This window comes from Dipodomys ordii, unplaced genomic scaffold (assembly GCF_000151885.1).
Source record: "Dipodomys ordii isolate 6190 unplaced genomic scaffold, Dord_2.0 Scaffold98, whole genome shotgun sequence".
In the NCBI taxonomy this organism is placed as follows: Eukaryota; Metazoa; Chordata; class Mammalia; order Rodentia; family Heteromyidae; genus Dipodomys; species Dipodomys ordii.
The window spans coordinates 9786160-9806753 of record NW_012267314.1 but is presented as its reverse complement, the minus strand read 5'-3'; the positions used below and the strand labels follow the sequence as shown (position 1 = coordinate 9806753).

Here is a 20594-nt window from a genome sequence, read left to right as displayed (position 1 = left end):
CTGTAAATTATGATTATAATGCTGATGTGAGTGGAGTATAAATAATTAGAAAAGGTTCTTTAAGCAAATCCAGACAGTGTTAACAAGTACCAATTTTAGCCTTGGTTCTGAAATGAACCTTCCATTTTTCCTTGAAAATTTCATCTAACTTTACTGGATCATAAGCTTTGAAAAAAGACATTTGTACGTGATGTCAGTTTAATTGTCTCCCGAACTGTGTGTGTGTGTGTGTGTGTGTGTGTGTGTGTGTGTGTATTTTACTAGAAATCATGCCTATGGCCCCAGGCATGCTAGAAGTGCTCTACTACTGAGCTGTCCTCAAACCTCTTAGTGCAATAATCTCTCAACAGCTTAACAGTAAAGCTGTCTTTTAATGCTACCAAGTAACTACCATTGCTAAATAATTTTGTTTTTCCTAAATATATGTTCATAAGCTTTGTTTTTCTGGGAATTTCTTAAGACGACTTATAAAAATGAAGTTATTACAAATGCCCCAACCTCATGTATATGAGTGGTCAGCACACAAAATGTGTTGTCTCCAGTCCATCTTCTCCGGTTCATATGTTCCTTGTCCATAGGAGTTCTGTTCCATTCCTCAGTGTACTATTTAGAGGTTTCATCCATGACAACACTCAGTTAAATCTAAGTGATAAGAACTGGCAAGGCAATTTCCAAATTTTCTGAGGCTGAAAGCTTTTTATAATCCACATTTCCTACATATTTATTCTCTTTCTCTCTCTTCCTCTCTCTCTCTGCAAATGACATTCCATTGCTCCACTGAAAACCTTTATCCTTTCACCCTCTAAACCAAAGCAGTCTACTATCAGTTCCTCTTCATTTAGTAAACCTGTTCCTTCTTTCTCCAAGACCACTTGTCTGTTTGTTTGGATTGTTGCTGCTTTTATTTCCATGGCAAAAACATTGAATGCTTGTAACTGGTCTCCCTGCCTTGTTTTCCTTCAAAATCCATCTTCTCTGTATGTTTCAACAGTGCTTTTTCTCCTATTTAATAATCGCTGCCACAATGAGACCATTTTCTTGGCACCTCATTGGTTACAGAGCCAGATCAAGAGGCCAGACTAGGACTTTGCAGAGCCTTTCTAGCTTGGCCTTGCTATGCAGGTACTAATTGCATTTCAGTATTTTTTTTAGCACATTTATGGTTCATGCATCTTGGATCATTTAGCTGCTTTCCCATTTTTTTGAAAAAATAGTGTTATCCCCAGTGGGATAGAAACTCCCTAAAGGTAAAGATTTTATCTCACTACTGTATACTTTGTGCACAATACAGGTGTTCCAAAGTAGGGTGAAAAATTGTTAGTCAGTCAATATATCATTTCAAAGTTATGTTCCAAAACTATCTCTGTAATGCAGCCTCCTCTTTCTTATTATCAGCAAGGTGATTGCTCTCTCCTTAGTGATTATATTTGCCCATGTCTATTTACTTGAGTATCTTGATGACAAAAATTCTCTTATTCACTCTAAATGACCATCATGACACCAAGTAATTGTAGGTAACCATGAGTACATGGGTAAATAGTGAATCCATGACTGATAAAATAGGTAAAGAAGAAAGAAAAGAGCTGAAGTAGCCTGGGATCTCTCTCTCTCTCTCACACACACACATACACACACACACCACTGCCATTACCACCACCACCACACCAGGCTCATAAGGAATGACACAAAAATTACCCTCCACGATCAAAATGTTTCAAGGATTCTTCCTGGTAAGCTATAGATGTTAAGCTAGTGAGTTGTTGCCCTTTAATTCACCTTTGTAAAACATAGTTTAAAAAAGACAGTCTGGATCATAAAATAGGTAGGTGGTAAATCTACCAATTTGAGATTTTTATCATAGGAATGCTGATTTTTGACCTTTCATGAGCTTCTGCTTTTATTACTAAAAGGGATCTACTCTTGATCATAAAAATCCTATGATTTATTGATATTTTATATTGCATAACATACTAGGAATCTCAGCAAAAATAAAGGGTTTCCTCAGTGGAGTTTCCAGATGTGTCTGTGAGGTGAGAGGCAGGCAGAAGAGAAATGGTAACTTGCTTCATTCCTGAGACTTCTCTTTGGATATAATGTATATTGCCAAGCTTAGATTTGGATGTTTCCATTTCTAGAGTCTACAAGGTAGTGACCACTAGCTCTTCTAATGAGATGGGCAATGGAAACCAGTAACTATCTTGCTGTTTGTTAAAGCCTTTGTAATCAGTGTGCCTCAGGTTTGATAGAGCCCCGAAGCCTGGATGGTGTTCTATTAGCCCCAAAATTCCTTTAGAAAGAAAAATGGAAAATTAAAAATGTAAAATAACACATAAGAACTAGACACCTCAAGCATGTAATTGTATATTTATTTCTCTTTTTAAAGAACACTCCTTAATGTAATTCAATATACAAACTTGGTTTCACAGAATTATAATCCACTATATAGCACAAAGATAACCCAGATTGTGTGTGCGTGCACACATGTGTGCGTGCGTGTACACATGTTGCTGTATCACTCCCTCTGTACTTCCAGACCTACAAAGAATCTTTCCATCTTTGACACACATCAAAAGCCATTCTGAAATGTTAAATACAAAAAGCATCATCTTTCCAAAAGTTTCTCTTCCATGAAAACTTCTCTTCTCCATTCCCCCTGAGACAGCCAGGAGCGTGACACTTTACCCCATTCAAAAGGGTAAGGGGACTTCTCCTAACGCTGGTGTTCACCCTGTTACCTTGTGGACAGGCCGGTGGGAAGGGTCCGGGAGCGGGTCTCCGCCCCCTTCCTGGCTTCCACATTCAGCCCTCAGAGTCCAAGCCCAACCCCTCCATGCATCCTTAGTTACAGTTGCCACCCTGTGCTGCAAGAACCAAGGAGATTGCTAACCTCAGGTCTTCTCCATGGGCAGCGCACGGCACTGCCTGCCAAGCCACCGGGCCGGCCGATAACCAAGCTCTACCACAGTCCCATGTGCTCTGTCACTTTGATTTCTAAAGACACCCTAGCATAGGTCTGTGGCAACCTAGTGTCCAATTGAGTTACATAAAATTGTACCAGTGATGCACTTGTACATATTTACATGGGGTGGAATGTTTTCCCATATTTTAGATGAGTATATAGATCAACATGTTCACGTAAGACCAAATACTTTTAATATTATTTATAACTGATTTATAAAGCTTTGAAAAAACTCACAATAGCACATTGTTTACTTTAATGCTGTACGGTACTATCAGTTTAAAATCACAATCAGCACTTAAGTTATAGTCAATCCAGCAAACAATAGACAAAAAAATTTACAAGAACTGACTGATACATCCTTTATCTTTTTTTTCTTGTAACTAATGCATAAGTGCATAATAAGATACTCTAGTTTAAATATCTTGTTTACAATGTACATTTTTGTTCTAGTTACGCAACAGTAAATCCCATGCTTCACATAGAAAAGCAATCCACAACATTAAGAAAAAATGTATAATTTATGAAACAAAGTAAATAAATATTAGTATTACAGAATCAGAGCTGTACATAAAAGCTGTTCAGTTTTTATCATATAAAAATATGTTTTAGTGCAACCTCACATATATATTGATGCTGTTTTGCTTTACATCATTTCAATCCAAGTGTCCAAAAAAGGAAAGAAATTACATTTATTACAAAGCAGATACACAAATTCTAAAATATGTACAAAGTACTGCTAAAAAATGCTTATAAGAATATAAGCAAAGTAAAGAAAAGGCACAAACATCTGTACAATTTTAAAAGTACCAGACCCAATAGGTTAATTTCAAATTTTGTTTTGGTCAGGCTCATGATGACATGTTAATTTCCCTAATTCTTTTGAAATAACAAAAGTATATATAAGAGCAAACTACCGTAACTTAGGACAGGCATGCTATAAACTTGATTACCTCTATTCCTAGAAAAACAAAAACAGAAAGAGGGGGAAATGTGGAAAATGAAAGTTCCCATGCATCTTCCATCAAGGTAGCTGACTCTTCTCTGAAGGTCCCTTGCCTTCCTCTGTGCTTGAAGGAAATTCCTCGCTTCTGTCAAAGTCTGATGGGCCCTGGTCCACACAACTCTGACTGTAAAACGTGGGGGGAGCTAATGCAGTCTGGGATGTACCAAAGTTGTCCTTTTCAGCATCATGCAAGTCAGGGTGGGAGTCTGAGGTACCGGGTTGACCTGGCTCAGGCCCACTAAAGTGTCTAATGCTAGCGTGTGCACTTTCCAAGGGTTTCTGGAGGGGATCGGGCGCCCGGGCTGGCTGATCAGCCCCCAGCAGGGCTGCCTCTTCTGTGCCAATCCGGAGAGAGGCAATGGCTTTTGTACAAGTCTGGATGTTTTCTTCCTGTTCCCTCTCTGTCGAATTTAGGCTGTCTTCCGAAGTGCTCTGCTTCATCAATAGCCGAGGAGAGGAGGAAGTGGTGGGCAGACCCGATGCCGACAGAATGTGAGGGGCTCGCTTCTCCCGCTGCCTGGAGAGAGCATAGGGGTCCTTCAGGAAGGGCTCCCCTAGCCCTCCTCCTTTCCTCTCCTCGGAGCCCTCCACGGGCAGAGGCAAGGTGGGCGGAGGATGTAAACCAGAAAGGGCGGGCGGCATGGAGTGAACCATTTGGATCCCACCAACTGGCACCATGGGGATAGGAGCTCGCACTTGTTGCTGAGAGTGAAGTGGAAGATGACTGAAGACATAGTCAGTAGGACCCTCAGGGAAAAGGCTGGAGCCTGGATGTTCATAAGCACCTTCTTGGTCTCCATAGAGACTGAAGTAAGGAACCTGAGGTAATCCTCTTCTTAAGTTCTGTACAGGAAAAGAGAGAGCACAAGATTCAGATCCAACGGTGCTTCCTGCTGAGTGGAGTGACTTCATGCTCACTAACTCAACTGGCAACAGTTAGCTAGGCAGAGTAAGCTACCTATCCCTATAGCAACTTTCCACTTCTTGGATCAGAAGGGGTCTCCTAGTTGCATCTTCTAATCTCGAAATGAGGGTGTCACTCTTGCTGTTTTTAAACAGCAAGACAATAACTCAGTGGACTTGCCATTGGAGACACATCATAGGATGTATGGTCTTCGTAAGAGAAAGAGAAGAAAACAATGGATAATTGATAGACAAAAACAAACAAACAACAAAACACCTAATCCAAAATGTTAACAAACATTAGTGATGTTAGAGATGCGGAAAGAGGATGGGAGGGGTGACATTGATCAAAATGCATTGTACTCACAAACTGACATGGTCAATGGAAAGTACCTAACAATAATGATAAAAACAACGCTAATAATGGAGTTTTAAATTCAAAAGACACTGGTCTAAATGTCCAATTCAAAAAGCAAGTTTTTCATCAAATCACAAACCAAGCCCAGTTAAATCTTATTCCAGTAGTCTCTTCCTAAGAAAACTATCTGTCTGAGTAGTTTTTAACAAAACATTCGCATTCAGCTTGCTAACTAGGAAACTAAGATAATTGGGTCTTGATTCTTCTGTTGATATTATTTTCACTTCAATATTTTCTTGGAATTCATGAATTAAGAATATTTCAACATGCCAGGCACTGGTGGCTTGAGCCTGTAATCCTAGCTACTTAGGAGGCTGAGATCTAAGGATCATTGTTCAAAGCCAGCCTAGGCAAGAAAGTTCATCTCCAACTAACCATAAAAAGCTAGATGTGGAGCTGTGGCACAAGTGGTAGGGCACTAGTCTTGGGCAGAAAAGCTCAGGGACAGTACCCAGGCCCTGATTCCAAGCCGTAGTATCAGCAAATAAAGAAACAACCAAGCAAATACACACTTGAGCTGGAGGTGTGACTAGCACACACAGGCCCCGAGTTTAAACCCTAGTACTGAGGGGAGAAAAAAAAAGTTTAAAATCTGGAGCCAAAAGTACAGATCTTCTTACTTCAGTCCTGAAAATGGAGAACTTACCGTCTATGTATGTTTCTGTAGCAAAATTCAGATTAGTGGGTTTTAAGGGTATCTAATCTTACCTCATATGGATCACTCTATTTGAAAGAACTTGTTTGTTTGGTTTGAGAACTTAGATAAAATCTTCTCAACTATGGTAGCAATCCACGAGAAAGACAAAACTATTCTAATTCATTTCAAAGATGTTTCTGTTTTAAAATTCAAGCAATACTCTATACCCTTAAGCATTCATCTAGCTTTATTTAGACCGGAGTCCGGCTCAGGAACTATAAATTATGCATTATCTCTATTACTGTGTGCCATGCTTGGCATTTACTCTGCTCTGGGCTACACTATATTCAAACTGAAGGAAAAAAGAGATTTATTCTGGAAATACGTATGAAATGGTATAATCACCAGGATGTCATAAGCTAGGGAAGGTGTGAATTTTGAATGTATTAGGAAGAATCAATTAAATGTCTCATACACACAAAATCTTTCTCATATTTGCTCTGGTTCAGAAAAGGGCATTCTATCACACTCTTTTTAAGGCAGAAGAACTATCGTGCGTATGACTCCAATCTTTGAAGATAATGAAGTGAATTTTCTCTTAATCACATTTATCAAAATTTCAAGTTTAAAAAATATGGCATGGCCATCTTTTCCATTTTACTTCTGACTGTAATTTTGAGACATCTATTGCATATAACTCATCAGAAAGTGTATCTCAGGGGTGGGGGAGGGAGGAGGGAGAACTGGGGGAGGGAGAACTAAAGAAGGGATGTGCGGAAGCCAATGGGAGACACGTACCATTACAGAAAATCACTTGAGATCCTTGATTCTGGGTTGCAAGTAGAGTGTTGAATATACTGAATATGTCCTAAAGCTATTCATCTTTTCAACAGTCTATCAGTAAGGCAGCATGCAAGAGGAGGGGTGACGGATCTGTGTTTAGTCACTGGTGGGGCATTACCAAGCTTGAGATCAGCCCTGTCCTGGGACAGTCCACTCCAGCATTCACTGCAGATGAATGGCTAATTCTTCCAGGGACAGATATGTGCACAGCCCACCTCACTGGCTGCCAGAATTTTGTAAACTGTGGCCAAGGGGTGAAGTGACTTGTCCATGATCACACAGACAACCTCCATCCTGCTCAGGGGCAATCCAAACTTGTCTTTTTTATGGACGAGAAAATGAAAGACAAGTCTAGCTTTTATTTTTCCTATTTATGAAAGTAGAAATATATTTGTTTGCTTGTTTTTAAAGACAAGACTAGAAACTCTACGTTATTTCATCCTTACGCCTGAGACATACATGGTACATCTTCAAAAATTATCAGGCAACAGTGCCTCATTGCTGTAATTCTAGCCACTCAATCTAAGTATCATGGTTCAAAGCCAGCCCAGACATGAAAATCTGGAGAGTCTTACTTCCAATTATCCACCAAGAAGCTAGAAGATGAGCTGTGGCTCAAGTTGTAGAGCTAGCCTTAAGTGGAAAAGCTAAGGCAGTGTCCAGATCCTGGGTTCAAGCCCTTGTACTTACATTTTTTAAAAAATTATGGAATGAACACTCTAATTATCTATCTTGAAATAAAAACCAATTAGAAGGTATAGAGCAGAAATGACAGTGAAGTAGGAAATGCAGTGACACATAGTGTCTCTAAACCCACTCCCTGGACCCTGTGTCCAGACTAAGCTAGAAAATCCAGTTATCACATTGGGCTCTAAGGTCTCTACACACTAGAGTCACCACCCTGTGAGTTCTCCATCAGAGACAAACAAAAAGACAAAACAGGAATTCTCAGAAAGGATTATTGGTAGTATTATTCCATTTTGATAGGTTCATACATTATTAGAGAGGGTAAAATCTTCATGTGACATAATCAGCCAGGAGAAATATCTCTTGGGGCATTGTTAAGTCTAGTCTGTTGACACAGGCATGTATCTATTTTGCCCTGACCTCACAATGGCATGAGAAAACATAATGTGGGAACTGCTTGGAACCTAAATTCCTATTGATGAACAATTCTCAGATCTCTTCTCTCATATCACAAGAACAAAGTAACAGGTGATAGATTCTCCAAAAAGAATGATATTGAGGAAGAGACTAAAGACTTCATCAATGGTAAAATATAAAAGTCTAGCCAGGCGACAGTGGTTCATGCCTGTAACCCTGGCTACTTAGGAGGCTGAGATCTGAGGATCACGGTTCAAAGCCAGCTGGGGCAGGAAAGTCTTATCTCCAATAAATCATTAGAAAACTGGAAGTGGTGCTGTGGCTCAAGTGGTAGTACGTACGCTCGCCTTGAGCTGAAGAGCACAGGAACAGCACCCAAGCCCAGAGTTCAAGCCCCACGACTGACAAAAAACAAAACAAAACATATATATATATATATATACACAAAAATATGCCTATCAAATATACAGCTGCATAGATATTTTAAAACAACATAATAGAACTAAACAGCAAAATTAAAAAGAAAACTGGAGCAAACTCAGTTACTAATCAAACCAATCTCTTTTTGACAACAAAATTCTAAGAACATTTCCAAGAATTAGATGAATTCCTTTAAATCTGCTCCTTCAATTCCTTTGCCTAATGTGATTATGAGTTATCATTTTTACCACAGCGTGGCTGTATTCATGGCTTTGCTTTTATGATTTACTTGACTGAATATGCTCTAGCACCTCACACAGGCCAGTCCCAGTCCACTGGGCCAATGCTAGCATGAGATGTGCAGGGAGAACAGGCTGAGGTTGGGCTCATGCACCTGTGTCTCTACAAGGGAAAGGATTTGACGCTCATCCCAGCGCTGCAGTCAGACAACTGGAAGGATTTATGGGCTCTCTATTCGAGCTGCAGTGGCAGAGATTGCAGAAGATCTCGCCTTTCAACTTTTCTAGGACACAAAATCTTACAGAAATGTTCTTCTTTCTCCTAGCTTATTAATTTGTTAGATTTGCAGATAAGATGTGTCTGGATTGGTGCTCATGTCTCTGTAGGCTCTGTGCTACCCAGAGTTGGGGTGGGCATTGGAGGTGTTAGAAAACAGCAGGGAGCCTTCCTACAGTTTAGAATGACAGCCTGAGCCTATGATTCTAGGTGGTGGAAGGAGATGGCAGGGAGGAAGTGGCTACCAAGACTTAGACAGGATTGAGCTAGGAGCTAGCCATGCTTACGATGGCTGGCAAGGATACTGCTACAGAATCCAGGGCACTGAGAGTACAAGAAGAAACGCAGACCAGGAAACCAAAAACCAAGTCGAGCACAAACTCCCAAGCTCTCACACTCCGCCTGTGCTAAGTGCCTGCCTTACTTTTGCGAATCCTCCACCAACAGAGACGCAACAATAGTCTGCTGCGTCAGAGCAGAAGAGGGGCTCTTCTATGGACTTGTATTAAACCTTTGGCTTCCAAATAACCCATGCCCATCTGCTGTCATCTTAGTCTATAATGACGATGCGCACTCGAAATCTTGGAATGTTGTCCCCTGGCTCTCTTTCAGCAAGGGTACTAGCTTCACATGTCCATTCACTCACAGCAAGTGCATTTTAAAATATAGTTATTTTACATTTTAATTTTAAATATACAGTGAGTGCATTTTTCAGCAAGAAGTTTTGGACTCCTCTCTTGGAGAAGAGTATGTGTCAGCGATACCTAACACTCTGTGTCTCTGCAATCAGGCATTCCAGTAGCTCCATTTTTGTTAGTCACATAAAGCCCAATGTTTATAATTAGTTAAGCTTCAAAGGCTTCACCTGTTCCCAACTGGAAGCATGCTACTGCTCTGCCACGATGTTACTCTGGGAGTATTGCCACAGCTGTGCTACTGACAACAGCATGCAATAAAAATGTCTGCTATTTTCAGCCAGCAAGTTCACTCCTCCCCTAGCTCCAGGTTATAATGCATACCACAGCAATGTGTTATTAAGAGGCTCCAGTGAGCTGCAGCTTATACAGGAAGAGAGAGTGAGGTATACTTACAGGAGGCCCCAATACAATTGGTTCTGCTTGCAAATACTGCCCCATGGATAATGGTGGGTTGTGGTATAAAGCCCTTCTGGGAGACGGTGCTCTTATGGTAGTCATGTATCTTCTCTCTCTTCTGGGAGAGAGGTCTCTTCTCACTGTGATGTCTTTCCCAGGAGACAGTGGCCTCCTGGGAGACAAATGCCTTCTCGGGGAAGCATCCCTCTGAGACATCTCTCTCCTCAGTGCAGCTTCCTTTCTTGGTGACAGATGTCTCATGGGTGACAGCTCTCTTCGAGGTGATAGATGTCTTCGAGGTGACAAATCTCCTTTGGGTATCAGATACCTCTTTGGCGAATTATCTCGACAGGGAGAAGAATCATATCCAGGTGAGGAATGGCGGCTTGAGGGGGAGAAGTCCCTCGGGGAAGAGCTGGGCTCTGAAGATAGCATGCCTTCCTCATCCATGACGCTGGGGATGTCCAACCTGTCTTTGTCTGGTTCCGAATCTGTACTTTTGCTCTGGAATAACCTCTGGTATTCTGTCATCTGAGTATCTTCACACGAATCACTGGGTGTCATGAGCTGAGTAACCTGAATACTTGGCAGAGTCACCAAATAGCTGATCAAGGAAGAATGTCCCAGGGAACTGTCAGAAGGAACTCCATGGGGTACGGTGCCAACATTCACAGGCAAGGAGGAGAATCTGGGAGGCTGAGGACTGGTACTTCTCGATCTTGTTTTTGGTGTCAAATCTCCCTGGTCATCAAAGTCATCATCATCTTCATCATCGTCATCATTATCATCTCCGTCTTCACCATCCGATTCCTCAGCATCTGAGAACTGGTGGTCAGTTGAAATGCTGGACATACTATGCTTCTCAGCTGCTTTGTGCAAATCTTCCATATTTTCTAAAACAAGCATATAAGACAAGACAGATCAAGATCCAAAAGCTTTCCTTACCCAGGCACAGTTATACCTCTGATTTTAGGTAGTTTTCATGGGGTACACGCATTGCTTCTAATGTTTCTATGTATGTGTTTGGATTCATCCTTGCCCTACAGTAAGGACTTCAGAGTAGGACCTTAATGCTCAAATATTACTTTACCCACAGAAAACCCCCAACAAGTGATAATACTTTACTTATTTGGTTGTACAGGAGTTTGCTTTGTGCTGGCTAGGAAGGCATTCTCCCATTTGAGACCTTTTGGATCTTCCTTGATCCTCCTGATCTCTCTGCCTCCTGCATAGCTAGGATTATTTCAAGTGTGAGCCACTGCACATGCTTCCAATTTACTTTTGACGTGAAGTTTGTAATTAAATGAAATGCTGTCAGTTTTTTTAAATAGCTACATTTCTTTTTTCACTGTGCCACAAAGCTCCCCACACACAGCGAAGAGGTAAGAGAGCCCGAGGGTGACACACCTGCTTCCTCAGTTTCTGTATCATCCACCGATGTCATCGATACTCCCAACTCCAGGCATTTTTTCATGTGTGCTTTAGATTTCATATGTTTTGTTAGGTTTCCTAGAACACACAACCAGAAGAGAGAAATCGATTGGTTATCAAATGGTGAAGACTGTTCCAAATCCAACAACGAAGTGAACAAATTTGGAATAACATAAATGTGTTGTTATCGATTACATCTGGTTTCTAAATCTTGAGTTTTCTTTCTCACAATAGAGCAGTAGAAGTCTACAATCACATCATTTCAAAAGTAGCAAGACAGGCTATGTTAGCCTTTCTGTCCCCAGAGGGCCCTAATAACTTTCCAAAAAGTCAGACTGCTAGAACAAAGCAACACAGGCTGGGTCACACACCTCAGAGAAATTTCATAATGAAATAATCTTATTGTGCCCAATGAATTCTAGACCTTCTGTCATTGATCATATAAAGATTAATCTACAAGGATCCTCACTGGTCAGAAGAAAAATTACACCAACTAATGTGAGAGCCAACCTTGTAAATGAATCGAAAGATCCACACAAATTCTATCTAAGCTAATTACTTATAGGGGGTAATATTTCCGTTATTCAACATTTGTGTATTGGGAATATGGACTCTAACTTACAATAGCAATTTCTAAAATTCTAAAGCAGCAAGATTACCTTTTTGGTGTATAGATTATGAGAAAATTTGAAAATACTAGTATAATCATCCTTACTCCATGGAAGGAGAATAGGAAAAGAAGGAAGAAAAGAGGAGAGTGAACAAAAGAAGAAAAGTAGAAGAGGAGGAGTAGGACAAACAGAAGGAGGAGAAAGAGAAGAAGGTGAAGAAAGATATTTTACTGCCCTTATGATTCTGAGACGCATGCACATGCTCATAGTCTCAGAGAGTAAAATCTCAGAATAAATTTTTCTTGCTAAAACTCCAGGATGATATATTAGAGGCAGGTTTAATTCAATTTTCTAAAATATGTCTTAAAACGGGGCTGGGAAGGTGGCTCAGTGGTAGTGCATGCATGAGACCCTGGGTTTGATTCCTCAGCACCAAGTAAGCAGAAAAAGCAAGAGGTGGAGCTGTGGCTCAAGTGGTAGAGCGCTAGCCTTGAGCTGAAGAGCTGAGGGAAGTGCCCAGGCCCAGAGTTCAGGTTTCATGACTGAAAAAAAAAAAAAAAGTCTAAAAATCTATCTTCTTCTGGTTTCATACAACTAATACAACTATATTCCCCATGAACTCATATGCACAGGAAGATCTATCATTTCTTATTTCTGTGAATTTGCCCTGTGTTCTAAAATAAAGGTTTTTATTTTCTTATCTCCTAGGGAACTTCTCAGTAAACATATGAAAGTCACAATTGTGCAAAAGTGGAAGGTATTTAAAGGATCATATGCAAACCCTTTCTACCTTTTTTTGTTGCTCTAATTGACGTATGCATGTTATATAAATACCTTTCTAATAAAGAAATAACAGCTATGTGGAAATGCTGTAGGTTTACATTTCTGTCACATCAATACAAAAATTTAGGATCTGGAGCTATAAAACAGATATACATTTCTCTATTGTGTTATTTCATCTGGTATTTATCTGACTTCATGGTGGCAGATTACTTGACATTCAAATTAAAAGTTAAGACACTGGAAATGGTGAGAGGTTGGTGAAGGATGTCCACAGAATCCAGTAGATCCGATGGAAAACACATTTTTCTATACAAAAGTCAAACACCCTCGAATGCACTACTGTCTGAATTTTAGAACATCAGACTTAGTGAACTATCTTATGGTTTGATGATAGAAATATAACTGAAGCAACCTTTGAGGTAACGTATTTTTATATAAATTAGCCTGTTAAAAAATAGACCTTAAAATGTGAAAATGATAAAATGTCATTTCTGGGTATGCCTAGTTCTGAAGATTAACAGTTGTGGCCTTAGAGTAAGGAATTGTCTCTGTGCTGATAAATACTCAGAACAGAAGCCATCTGATTTCTATGCATAATTAATGCACCTGTGAATGGATGGCAGGCCCACCTGGGAGTCTGTGGATCTCTACATTATTTATAAGTTTGAAACTGACCATGAGCACAGGACTTCTCCCCAGCTGCTGCCCTGTTTTACTACTGCTCTGTATGCACTGTCTTCCTGCAGCTGATGCAAATATTATCTAGACCACATAACATTTCCAACATGAAGTAATGGTTATCCAGGCAATTCTTAGCCACTTCCTTTGGAGACAACTAGCCTGGCTCTACATCTATAGCTCTTAATTAGTCATAAAAGGAGCCTTGCAGTCTCACATAACATCCTTTGATCACCATTGACATGAGGGAGAGAAAAAAAATTTCATGGAGTCACATTGACACAAACAACATTATCTTACTGTTTTTATGTATGTTTTATGTTGTGGTTTTTTTATGGTGGGAGAGGAGTACTTGGATTTGAACAAAGGGCCTCATGTTCCCTAGACAAGTGTTCCATTACTTGAGCCATGCCCTCAATTCCTCTTGCTTTACTTGTCTTTCATATAGGGTCTTAGGCTTTTTGCTTTGATTGGCCTGGGACCTCAATCCTTCTACCTTTGCCTCCCATATAGCTGGAATTACAGGCATGAATCACCATGCCCAGCTTAGTCTTTGAGGTAAGATCCCATCTTTTTTCCCCCGAAACTAATGAGGTACCATGACCTTCCTATCTCTGCCTCTGAAGTAGCCTGGATTACAATTGTAAGTTATTGCCTGGTCAAAACCATCTTACTATTGATTAAAGTGAATTACAAAGTAGTATTCAGAATATTAAATAGTCATAGAAAAAGTATTTTTCCTCTAACCCCCCCCATACTTGTACCTTTCGTTTTGAAGGCAAAGTTACATAACTTGCATACATAAGGCCGAACATCTGTATGCGTGCGTATGTGTTTTTTCAGCATGCTTGGTTTCTTACAGCGAATCCCACATTCTTCACAAATATACTTTCCTCGCCCACGTCCTCTCACATATACATAATCTTCGTTTGATTTATACCTGTTTTGAAAAGAGGCAATCCAGTATGGTTTCAAATACCCTTAGCATGTTGTATGCACCAAGCCCAAAGCTAATCATTGCATGGCCTGGGAATCTTTCTCAACAATTAGTCAACTTCCCTTTCATGAAATTCATACAGTAAATGACCAGAAGAATTAGACAGTCAGCTGATTACTGCAACAAAATGTAATCCTACATGGAACTGACTGTGCTATTAAGGGTAAATTTATAGGTGTAGAACATACACGCTTCAGAGGGAATACACATACCCAAATAGTAGTTACAGACCTGGGCTTCCCCACTCTTTGATTCCAGATAGCCTTCCATCAGGGACAGCCAAAAGGGATACCAATGTATTGGAATCATCATGCTTCATGCATCATTTGTTAACATTACATCATCTAAAACGTACATGTACAGACCCTCTCAACATTTGCTAAAATAAGTGTAACTGGTAATAGAGTTTCCTTCACTGCTAGCTTCTACTCTATTTTTACCATCCCAGCATACAAGTGCCTCAGAAATTCCTCATTTAACACAGGCTGAGCTCATCTCACCAACTGCTGTCTACAGCTTTGAGTTGCTCTTCCAAGGGATCATGAATCTGTACTGATGGGGAGTCTAACTTTCAATTGGCTTCTTGAAGGTAGGGTTGCATAATGAAAACTGGAGGTTCTATTTTTAATACAATCTACATTTTTCCCAGAAAGATTTTCATAGAGAGGTTTGAAAGGCTATCTAAGTTCAACTATTCCAGACACAGATGAACGAATGATTAGCTATATCAAGAGAAGATAGCTACCCAGTGGTCTAATATTTCATTGTGATTACAATACAATAACACAGGATATATCATAAAGTGAAGTGGAGGCTTACAGAATAATTAGTTCAATGAGTAGCCTTAGCTTTTAAATCACAGCTAGAATTGTAAGTAAAATTGTGAGTATGATGTCATTTTGGAAGGTTTTCCATTCAGAGGGTTCCCCTTATAATTTCTAAAGGTAAACTATCATTCAGGATGTCTCCTTTACTGTGCACTTACTTAACAGGAACCAGATTCATAGTTTTTCATTCTAAGAGAATAGCATATTTCCCATCCATCAACAGCAAGGAAACCAAGCTCAACTTTAATCATCCAATCAATGGAAGGATTCATAAGAGAAGAAAAAACATTTATACATTTTAATTCCAGTTCTGTTATGGATGTTATACAATCCTAACACTATCCACATTATGGCCAGTACTAATCCAAATGAGAGTTAACTAGAGTCAAATATATGAATAAGTTAATTTTTCCTGGCTACTTTCTTTAATTTTATACTTTCAACAAGAAATTCCAACTTCAACTTGTTCTTCAAAACTAGTCTTTCATCTCACATTTTATAATAGAACAAAATCTAAAGATGCAAAATGCCTTTCCCCATTCCATTTCCCTATTCTGAAATTGCTTAAGGAACATAAAATAAAAGAACTTTACAGAAAGCCAGTTTTCTTGAAGGGCTACTCCGAGCTTACTACAGCCCATCATTGTGCCTTCAATGCCTCAGATTAACTTCTTTCCATAATAAAACACAGTCAAATGGTTGGGTAAAATTTAGCTGTACATTAGAAAAAAAAACCTGTACAAATAAAAATATTTGCAATAAGCAGTTCTGAAGACCCAAAAATCTACATGATAGGCTACTTTAAAGGACTGAAAATAAACGATATAGGTAACTAAATTATTAAACTTATCAAAAGAGAAACAGAAAAGAAAAGAGGAGGGGAGAGGGAAGAGGAGGGGAAGGAAGTCAGCTTCTATCACCAGCCAAATTTAGAAATGTGACTGGAAGTGGAACACACTTAAGAAGACACTCTTTTTTCCACATAAAATTCCAGGACCATTTACTTTGTCATACAACTGGACATTTCCACTTGCACTTACCCTCCTTCAAAGATTTTAATTCGTATTGGCTCAGTTTGTTTTGATCCAATATCTTTATCTCCATGAATATCTCCTTTCCCTCTTTCCTTTAAGATATTCCCCACTAATTTCCTTTCTAGTTTGCTGCCAAATATAAAAGATGCATCGGGTTTCATCTGCAGGACAAAAAGAGAGAGGAACTTCACATGCTTTCTCCAAGACACAGGGGCTGGTTACCTAAGATATGGGACACTGAATAAAATGAGAGAAAAATGATGTAACTTCAACCCAGTAATTCACAGGTACTCATTATCATTTATTCTGTACAACTCTAAAAAGAGACTTCAAGACACTGTACTTTAAAATAGCAACCAAAACAATCTGCAATCTATATATTAAACAGTCTCAAAAATTATTGGAGGGAAAGTAATAACTGATACAAATTTAAACATTCAAATCCTAGCCAGGCGCCACTGGCTCATGCCAGGTACTGATGGCTCATAAGGCTGAGATCTGAGGATCTTGCTTGGAAACCAGCTTGGGCAGATAAATCAGTGACTCTAATCTCCAATTAACTAGCAGAAAGCCGCAAGGTATGGCTTAAGTGGTAGGACAGTAGCTTTGAACAAATGGCCAAGTAAGAGCCCAAGGCCCTGAGTACAAGTGCCAGGACAGGCACACGTTCAAAAAAAGAAAGAAAGAAAAGAAAAAAAGAAGCCGGGTGCTGGTGGCTCATGCCTGTAATCCTAGCTACTCAGGAGGCTGAAATCTGAGGATCGAAGTTCAAAGCCAGCCTGGCTGGAAAGTCCATGAGACTCTTATCTCCAATAAACCACCAGAAAACCGGAAGTGGCACTGTGGCTCAAGTGGTAGAGTGCTAGCCTTGAGCTTGAAGGGCTGAGGGACAGCGCCCAGGCCCAGAGTTCAAGCCCCATGACCCCCCCTAAAAAATCCTATATTCGTTTCATTTTTAATTTGCCATGAATTTCAATATGCTTCTTATTAACATTTTTATAGTAATTTTACATGTAAAAAAGTAATTGTCATACAAGAACAAACCTGCTAAGATTTTTGGAAAAGTTGATTTTTTAAAGAGAAAATAAATGGAGTAAACATCTCAGGGAAAAATGTTGTCAAATGACTATAAGGCCTTAGACATTGGGCAATCATGGTTCTGTCAGTGTTCACACTTCCTTCCTTCCTGATCTTCCATTTCTGGATCCCCTTCCCTGTTTTATGTCTCTGTTTTGCAATTCCCTGAATTCCTCTCTGATATTGGCCATATGGGAGAACAACCCATGGGGATTGTTCTCAATGGGAGAAACATCATGGCAGTTGGTGAAGATATGTTAATTCTTGCCCCAGAATCCTCTGAACTAGAGACAGTCACCCACTTTTCCATCTCTGAGTAAGGCTTTTGTTCCCCAGTGCTCCCCTAATTCTGATTTTCCATTTTTATGTATCTTTTTAGAGCTTCATCTCTGAGTATCAGGCTCTCGCTCTCTTGGCTGGTGTTCTACCACAGGGCCATGCTGCTCAAGCTGGCTATTTGAGGGTTAATTGGCAACAGAGTCTCATGGCCTTTTCTGCCCAGGATTTGAACAACTATCCTCCAGGTCTTAGCCTCTGAGTAGGTAGAATTACACGCATGAGCCCTCAGTGCACAGAGCCCAATTAGGGTCTTAATTTTGCCAGTATATTTTAGGCTATCTTTCCATCATTATCTAGTCTACTCAGAATTACACCCATCACCCAGAACCTTCTGAAATGAGTGAGTTACCTGTGCAAACTGCTTCCAAGCGCCGGATGATGTAAGCTTGCCAGTTCCCGGCCTGTGCATAGCAGCCAGAGTGTAAATTTCTGCTGTGATTTTTTGCTTGGACCTCAGAAGAGCCAGTGTAGTCTTGGTGTTCAATCCTGATGGGTTGGGGTTACAAGAACTAATGCACCATGAAGCATAAACCGAAGATTTGAAGGTGGCCTGTTGGACGAAATTGGGTTTTGTATAATTCAAGAAGCACCAACTCACAGTAGTTGTTGTCCGCAGACTGGGGAACTGAAGAATCTGCTGGAAATCTGCCACATCTGTGAAAAGAAGTGTGGAGTTTGCCACATTCCCGCCAGGGCCAGAAGCCACGTGGACCAACATGCCAACGGGCATCTTCCGGCCCTTCCCTTCTTCTTCTTGCTGACTATCTCCCGTTGGCAGTGAAGAACTTTGAGGACTCATGCTCATGTCTGAGGCTGTCTCATCGATATCTAATTCATCGGAGGACTCTCTGCTATCTGAAAGCCTTCTGGACTTCTGCCCAGAAGGGGGCGCTCTGGAACCAGAAAGCAGCTCCCTGCTGGGAGGGAATGGCTCCCTGGATGGCCCACTGGCAGATGGATAGTCTTGAGATGAGGAAGGTGACAGGGAGGAGAAGGAAGATGACCTTGACTGCAAGCCATCCTTTGGCTCAGAGGCACACCCTTGTCGAACCAGCTGGGGTTTCTGGGGGCGGGAGAGGCCCTTCTTCATGTCTGAGTTGGTGAGCTCCACCGCACTGAGCTCCTCAACTATCTGTCCGTACATCTTCTCTTCTTTGACCCGTTTTTGCTGCTTTGTTTCCATGAAGAGTTCCAAGCTACTGGCTGGAGACAGCATCCGCTTGCTACCTCCCAGAGAGGCGGCACTGTCTGAGGTGGAAGGTAAACATAAGGGGATGGAGGATTCTAAGCCGAGGGGTAGAGTCTGAGGTACTTTCCAGAGGGGGTATTTCTCCAAGCCTGCATGCGGCCCCAGCACCTGGGCGATGTTAAATCCTATCCCTTGCATGGCCGCGTTGGTGACCAGTGTTCTTTGGGTCATATTCTCGTCAACTTTGCATATGACGATCGCAGGGCTGTTCTGCCCAAGTATCTGGGAGATGCTTGTGTACATGACACTGCCATAGGAAGGAACGTGTGTCTGGAGCCGAACAGGCACCACGGTTCCTGGGAGGGACTGCAAAGGCCCAGCATTTGCCGAGGCAAACTCTTCCTGAAGAAGCTGCTCAGAAGGAGTCTCCGTGGACTTACTGCTAGGTTCTGACGGGAACTTTGGAGAAAGGTTCTTTGAGTGTAGCCCTGATGTTCCTGAATAACACGGGTAGGTTTGCTCTTTTGTGTGCACGTGGTCTGCAGATTTCTTTCTAGCGTGTTCTGCAATGTGCTCTAAGGGATAGCTAGAATGGATCTCCGCCTGGAAAGAAGGCTTGCTGTAGCTCTTCTGAGGATGCTGGGTAAAGGAAGGAGGGAAATGCGCCTGCCACCAGGGCGGCTGCTGGGTTGGTAAGTGAACCATGCAGACCGTAGGATACTGAAACTGAAACAGAGTGTTCTGGATTGGAGAAAATGGAATCGTCTCTTGATGTGCAAACAAATGTGGCTGCTCCGATAAGTGCTTGCTTGTCATGTAGGATGTTGGCTGCAGCAAGGGATTTCTGGAAGGTTCCTGACTGTCCATGTGCATGATCTGAGGCTGGGCCAGGTGGAGCGGCCCGGAGCTGAGTGGAGCGCAAGGCCCCACGCTCTGCTTGCCTGGGTCCTCGGTGGGGAGCGGCGGAAGCATGGAGGACGGGCCGGGGTGCCACGTGGCTCTGAGGCCTGCGTGCAGTTGTTCCATCTGCTCTTGCTTGACGCCAGGGTCCACCCCAGCTTCCCCTTGTGCAATTTCTGGAGAGCCACTGAAGGAAGCCTGCCGCACCAGAAAGCATTTCTTCCTCTCCCTGGATGGGGATAGCGTGGAGGTGGATGCCCCGGCCACGGGGGCGTGGGAAAGGTTCCCATAATCGAAGGATTTGCTCCGGATTTCCGGGACTTCCGTGGGGTGGGGACAAGGCATCTGCTCCGAGGAACAACGTCGCATCTCTTTCTGGTGGTGATGGCCCGGAACGGACAACGAGTAGGAGCCGGCGGGGACGGTCAGGAACTCGGAATGCTTCCCGAACTCATCCTGCTTAGGGGGAGCGGCGAGCTTCACGGTCTCCTCCCTCTCGAAAGACATGGAGAAGCTGGAGCTGTGCGACAGGTTGCTCTCCTGACTCGGGCTGCGGGAGAGGCCGGTGCCCGTGGACTCGAAGCTGGACTCCCCGGAGGAGTGCTCCATGTCGGCCAGGCGCAGGCGCTTCTTCTTGGGCGGCAGCTTCTCGGCGGGGAGCTGGGAGAGGGTCTCGCTCCGCTGGGGCCACTGGAATTCCTCCACGGGCTTCTCGGGCTCCTTGCTGGGCGCCTCCTTTTCCTTTTCGGGTTTGTCGGGCTCCTCGGTGACGCGGATCTCGGGGACCTGGATGTTGTGCTGGCGAACCAGCCGCGGCTGCGCGTGGCA

At 41.9% G+C, this 20594-nt stretch overlaps 1 protein-coding gene across 1 annotated transcript in view; it reads right to left on the bottom strand.

Annotated features, from left to right (window-relative positions):
• Positions 1–2347: 2347 nt before the first annotated feature.
• Hivep2 (human immunodeficiency virus type I enhancer binding protein 2) overlaps positions 2348–20594 on the bottom strand; it is a 140630-nt gene continuing 122383 nt past the window's right edge. The window contains exons 6-11 of the mRNA XM_013026946.1: positions 18027–20582; positions 16268–16422; positions 14168–14343; positions 11308–11409; positions 9898–10793; positions 2348–4808 (exon numbers count right to left, since the gene is read on the bottom strand). Of these exons, the coding sequence (XP_012882400.1) occupies positions 3984–4808; positions 9898–10793; positions 11308–11409; positions 14168–14343; positions 16268–16422; positions 18027–20582 (4710 nt within the window). The 3' untranslated portion in view covers positions 2348–3983. The remainder of the gene's footprint in view (positions 4809–9897; positions 10794–11307; positions 11410–14167; positions 14344–16267; positions 16423–18026; positions 20583–20594) is intronic.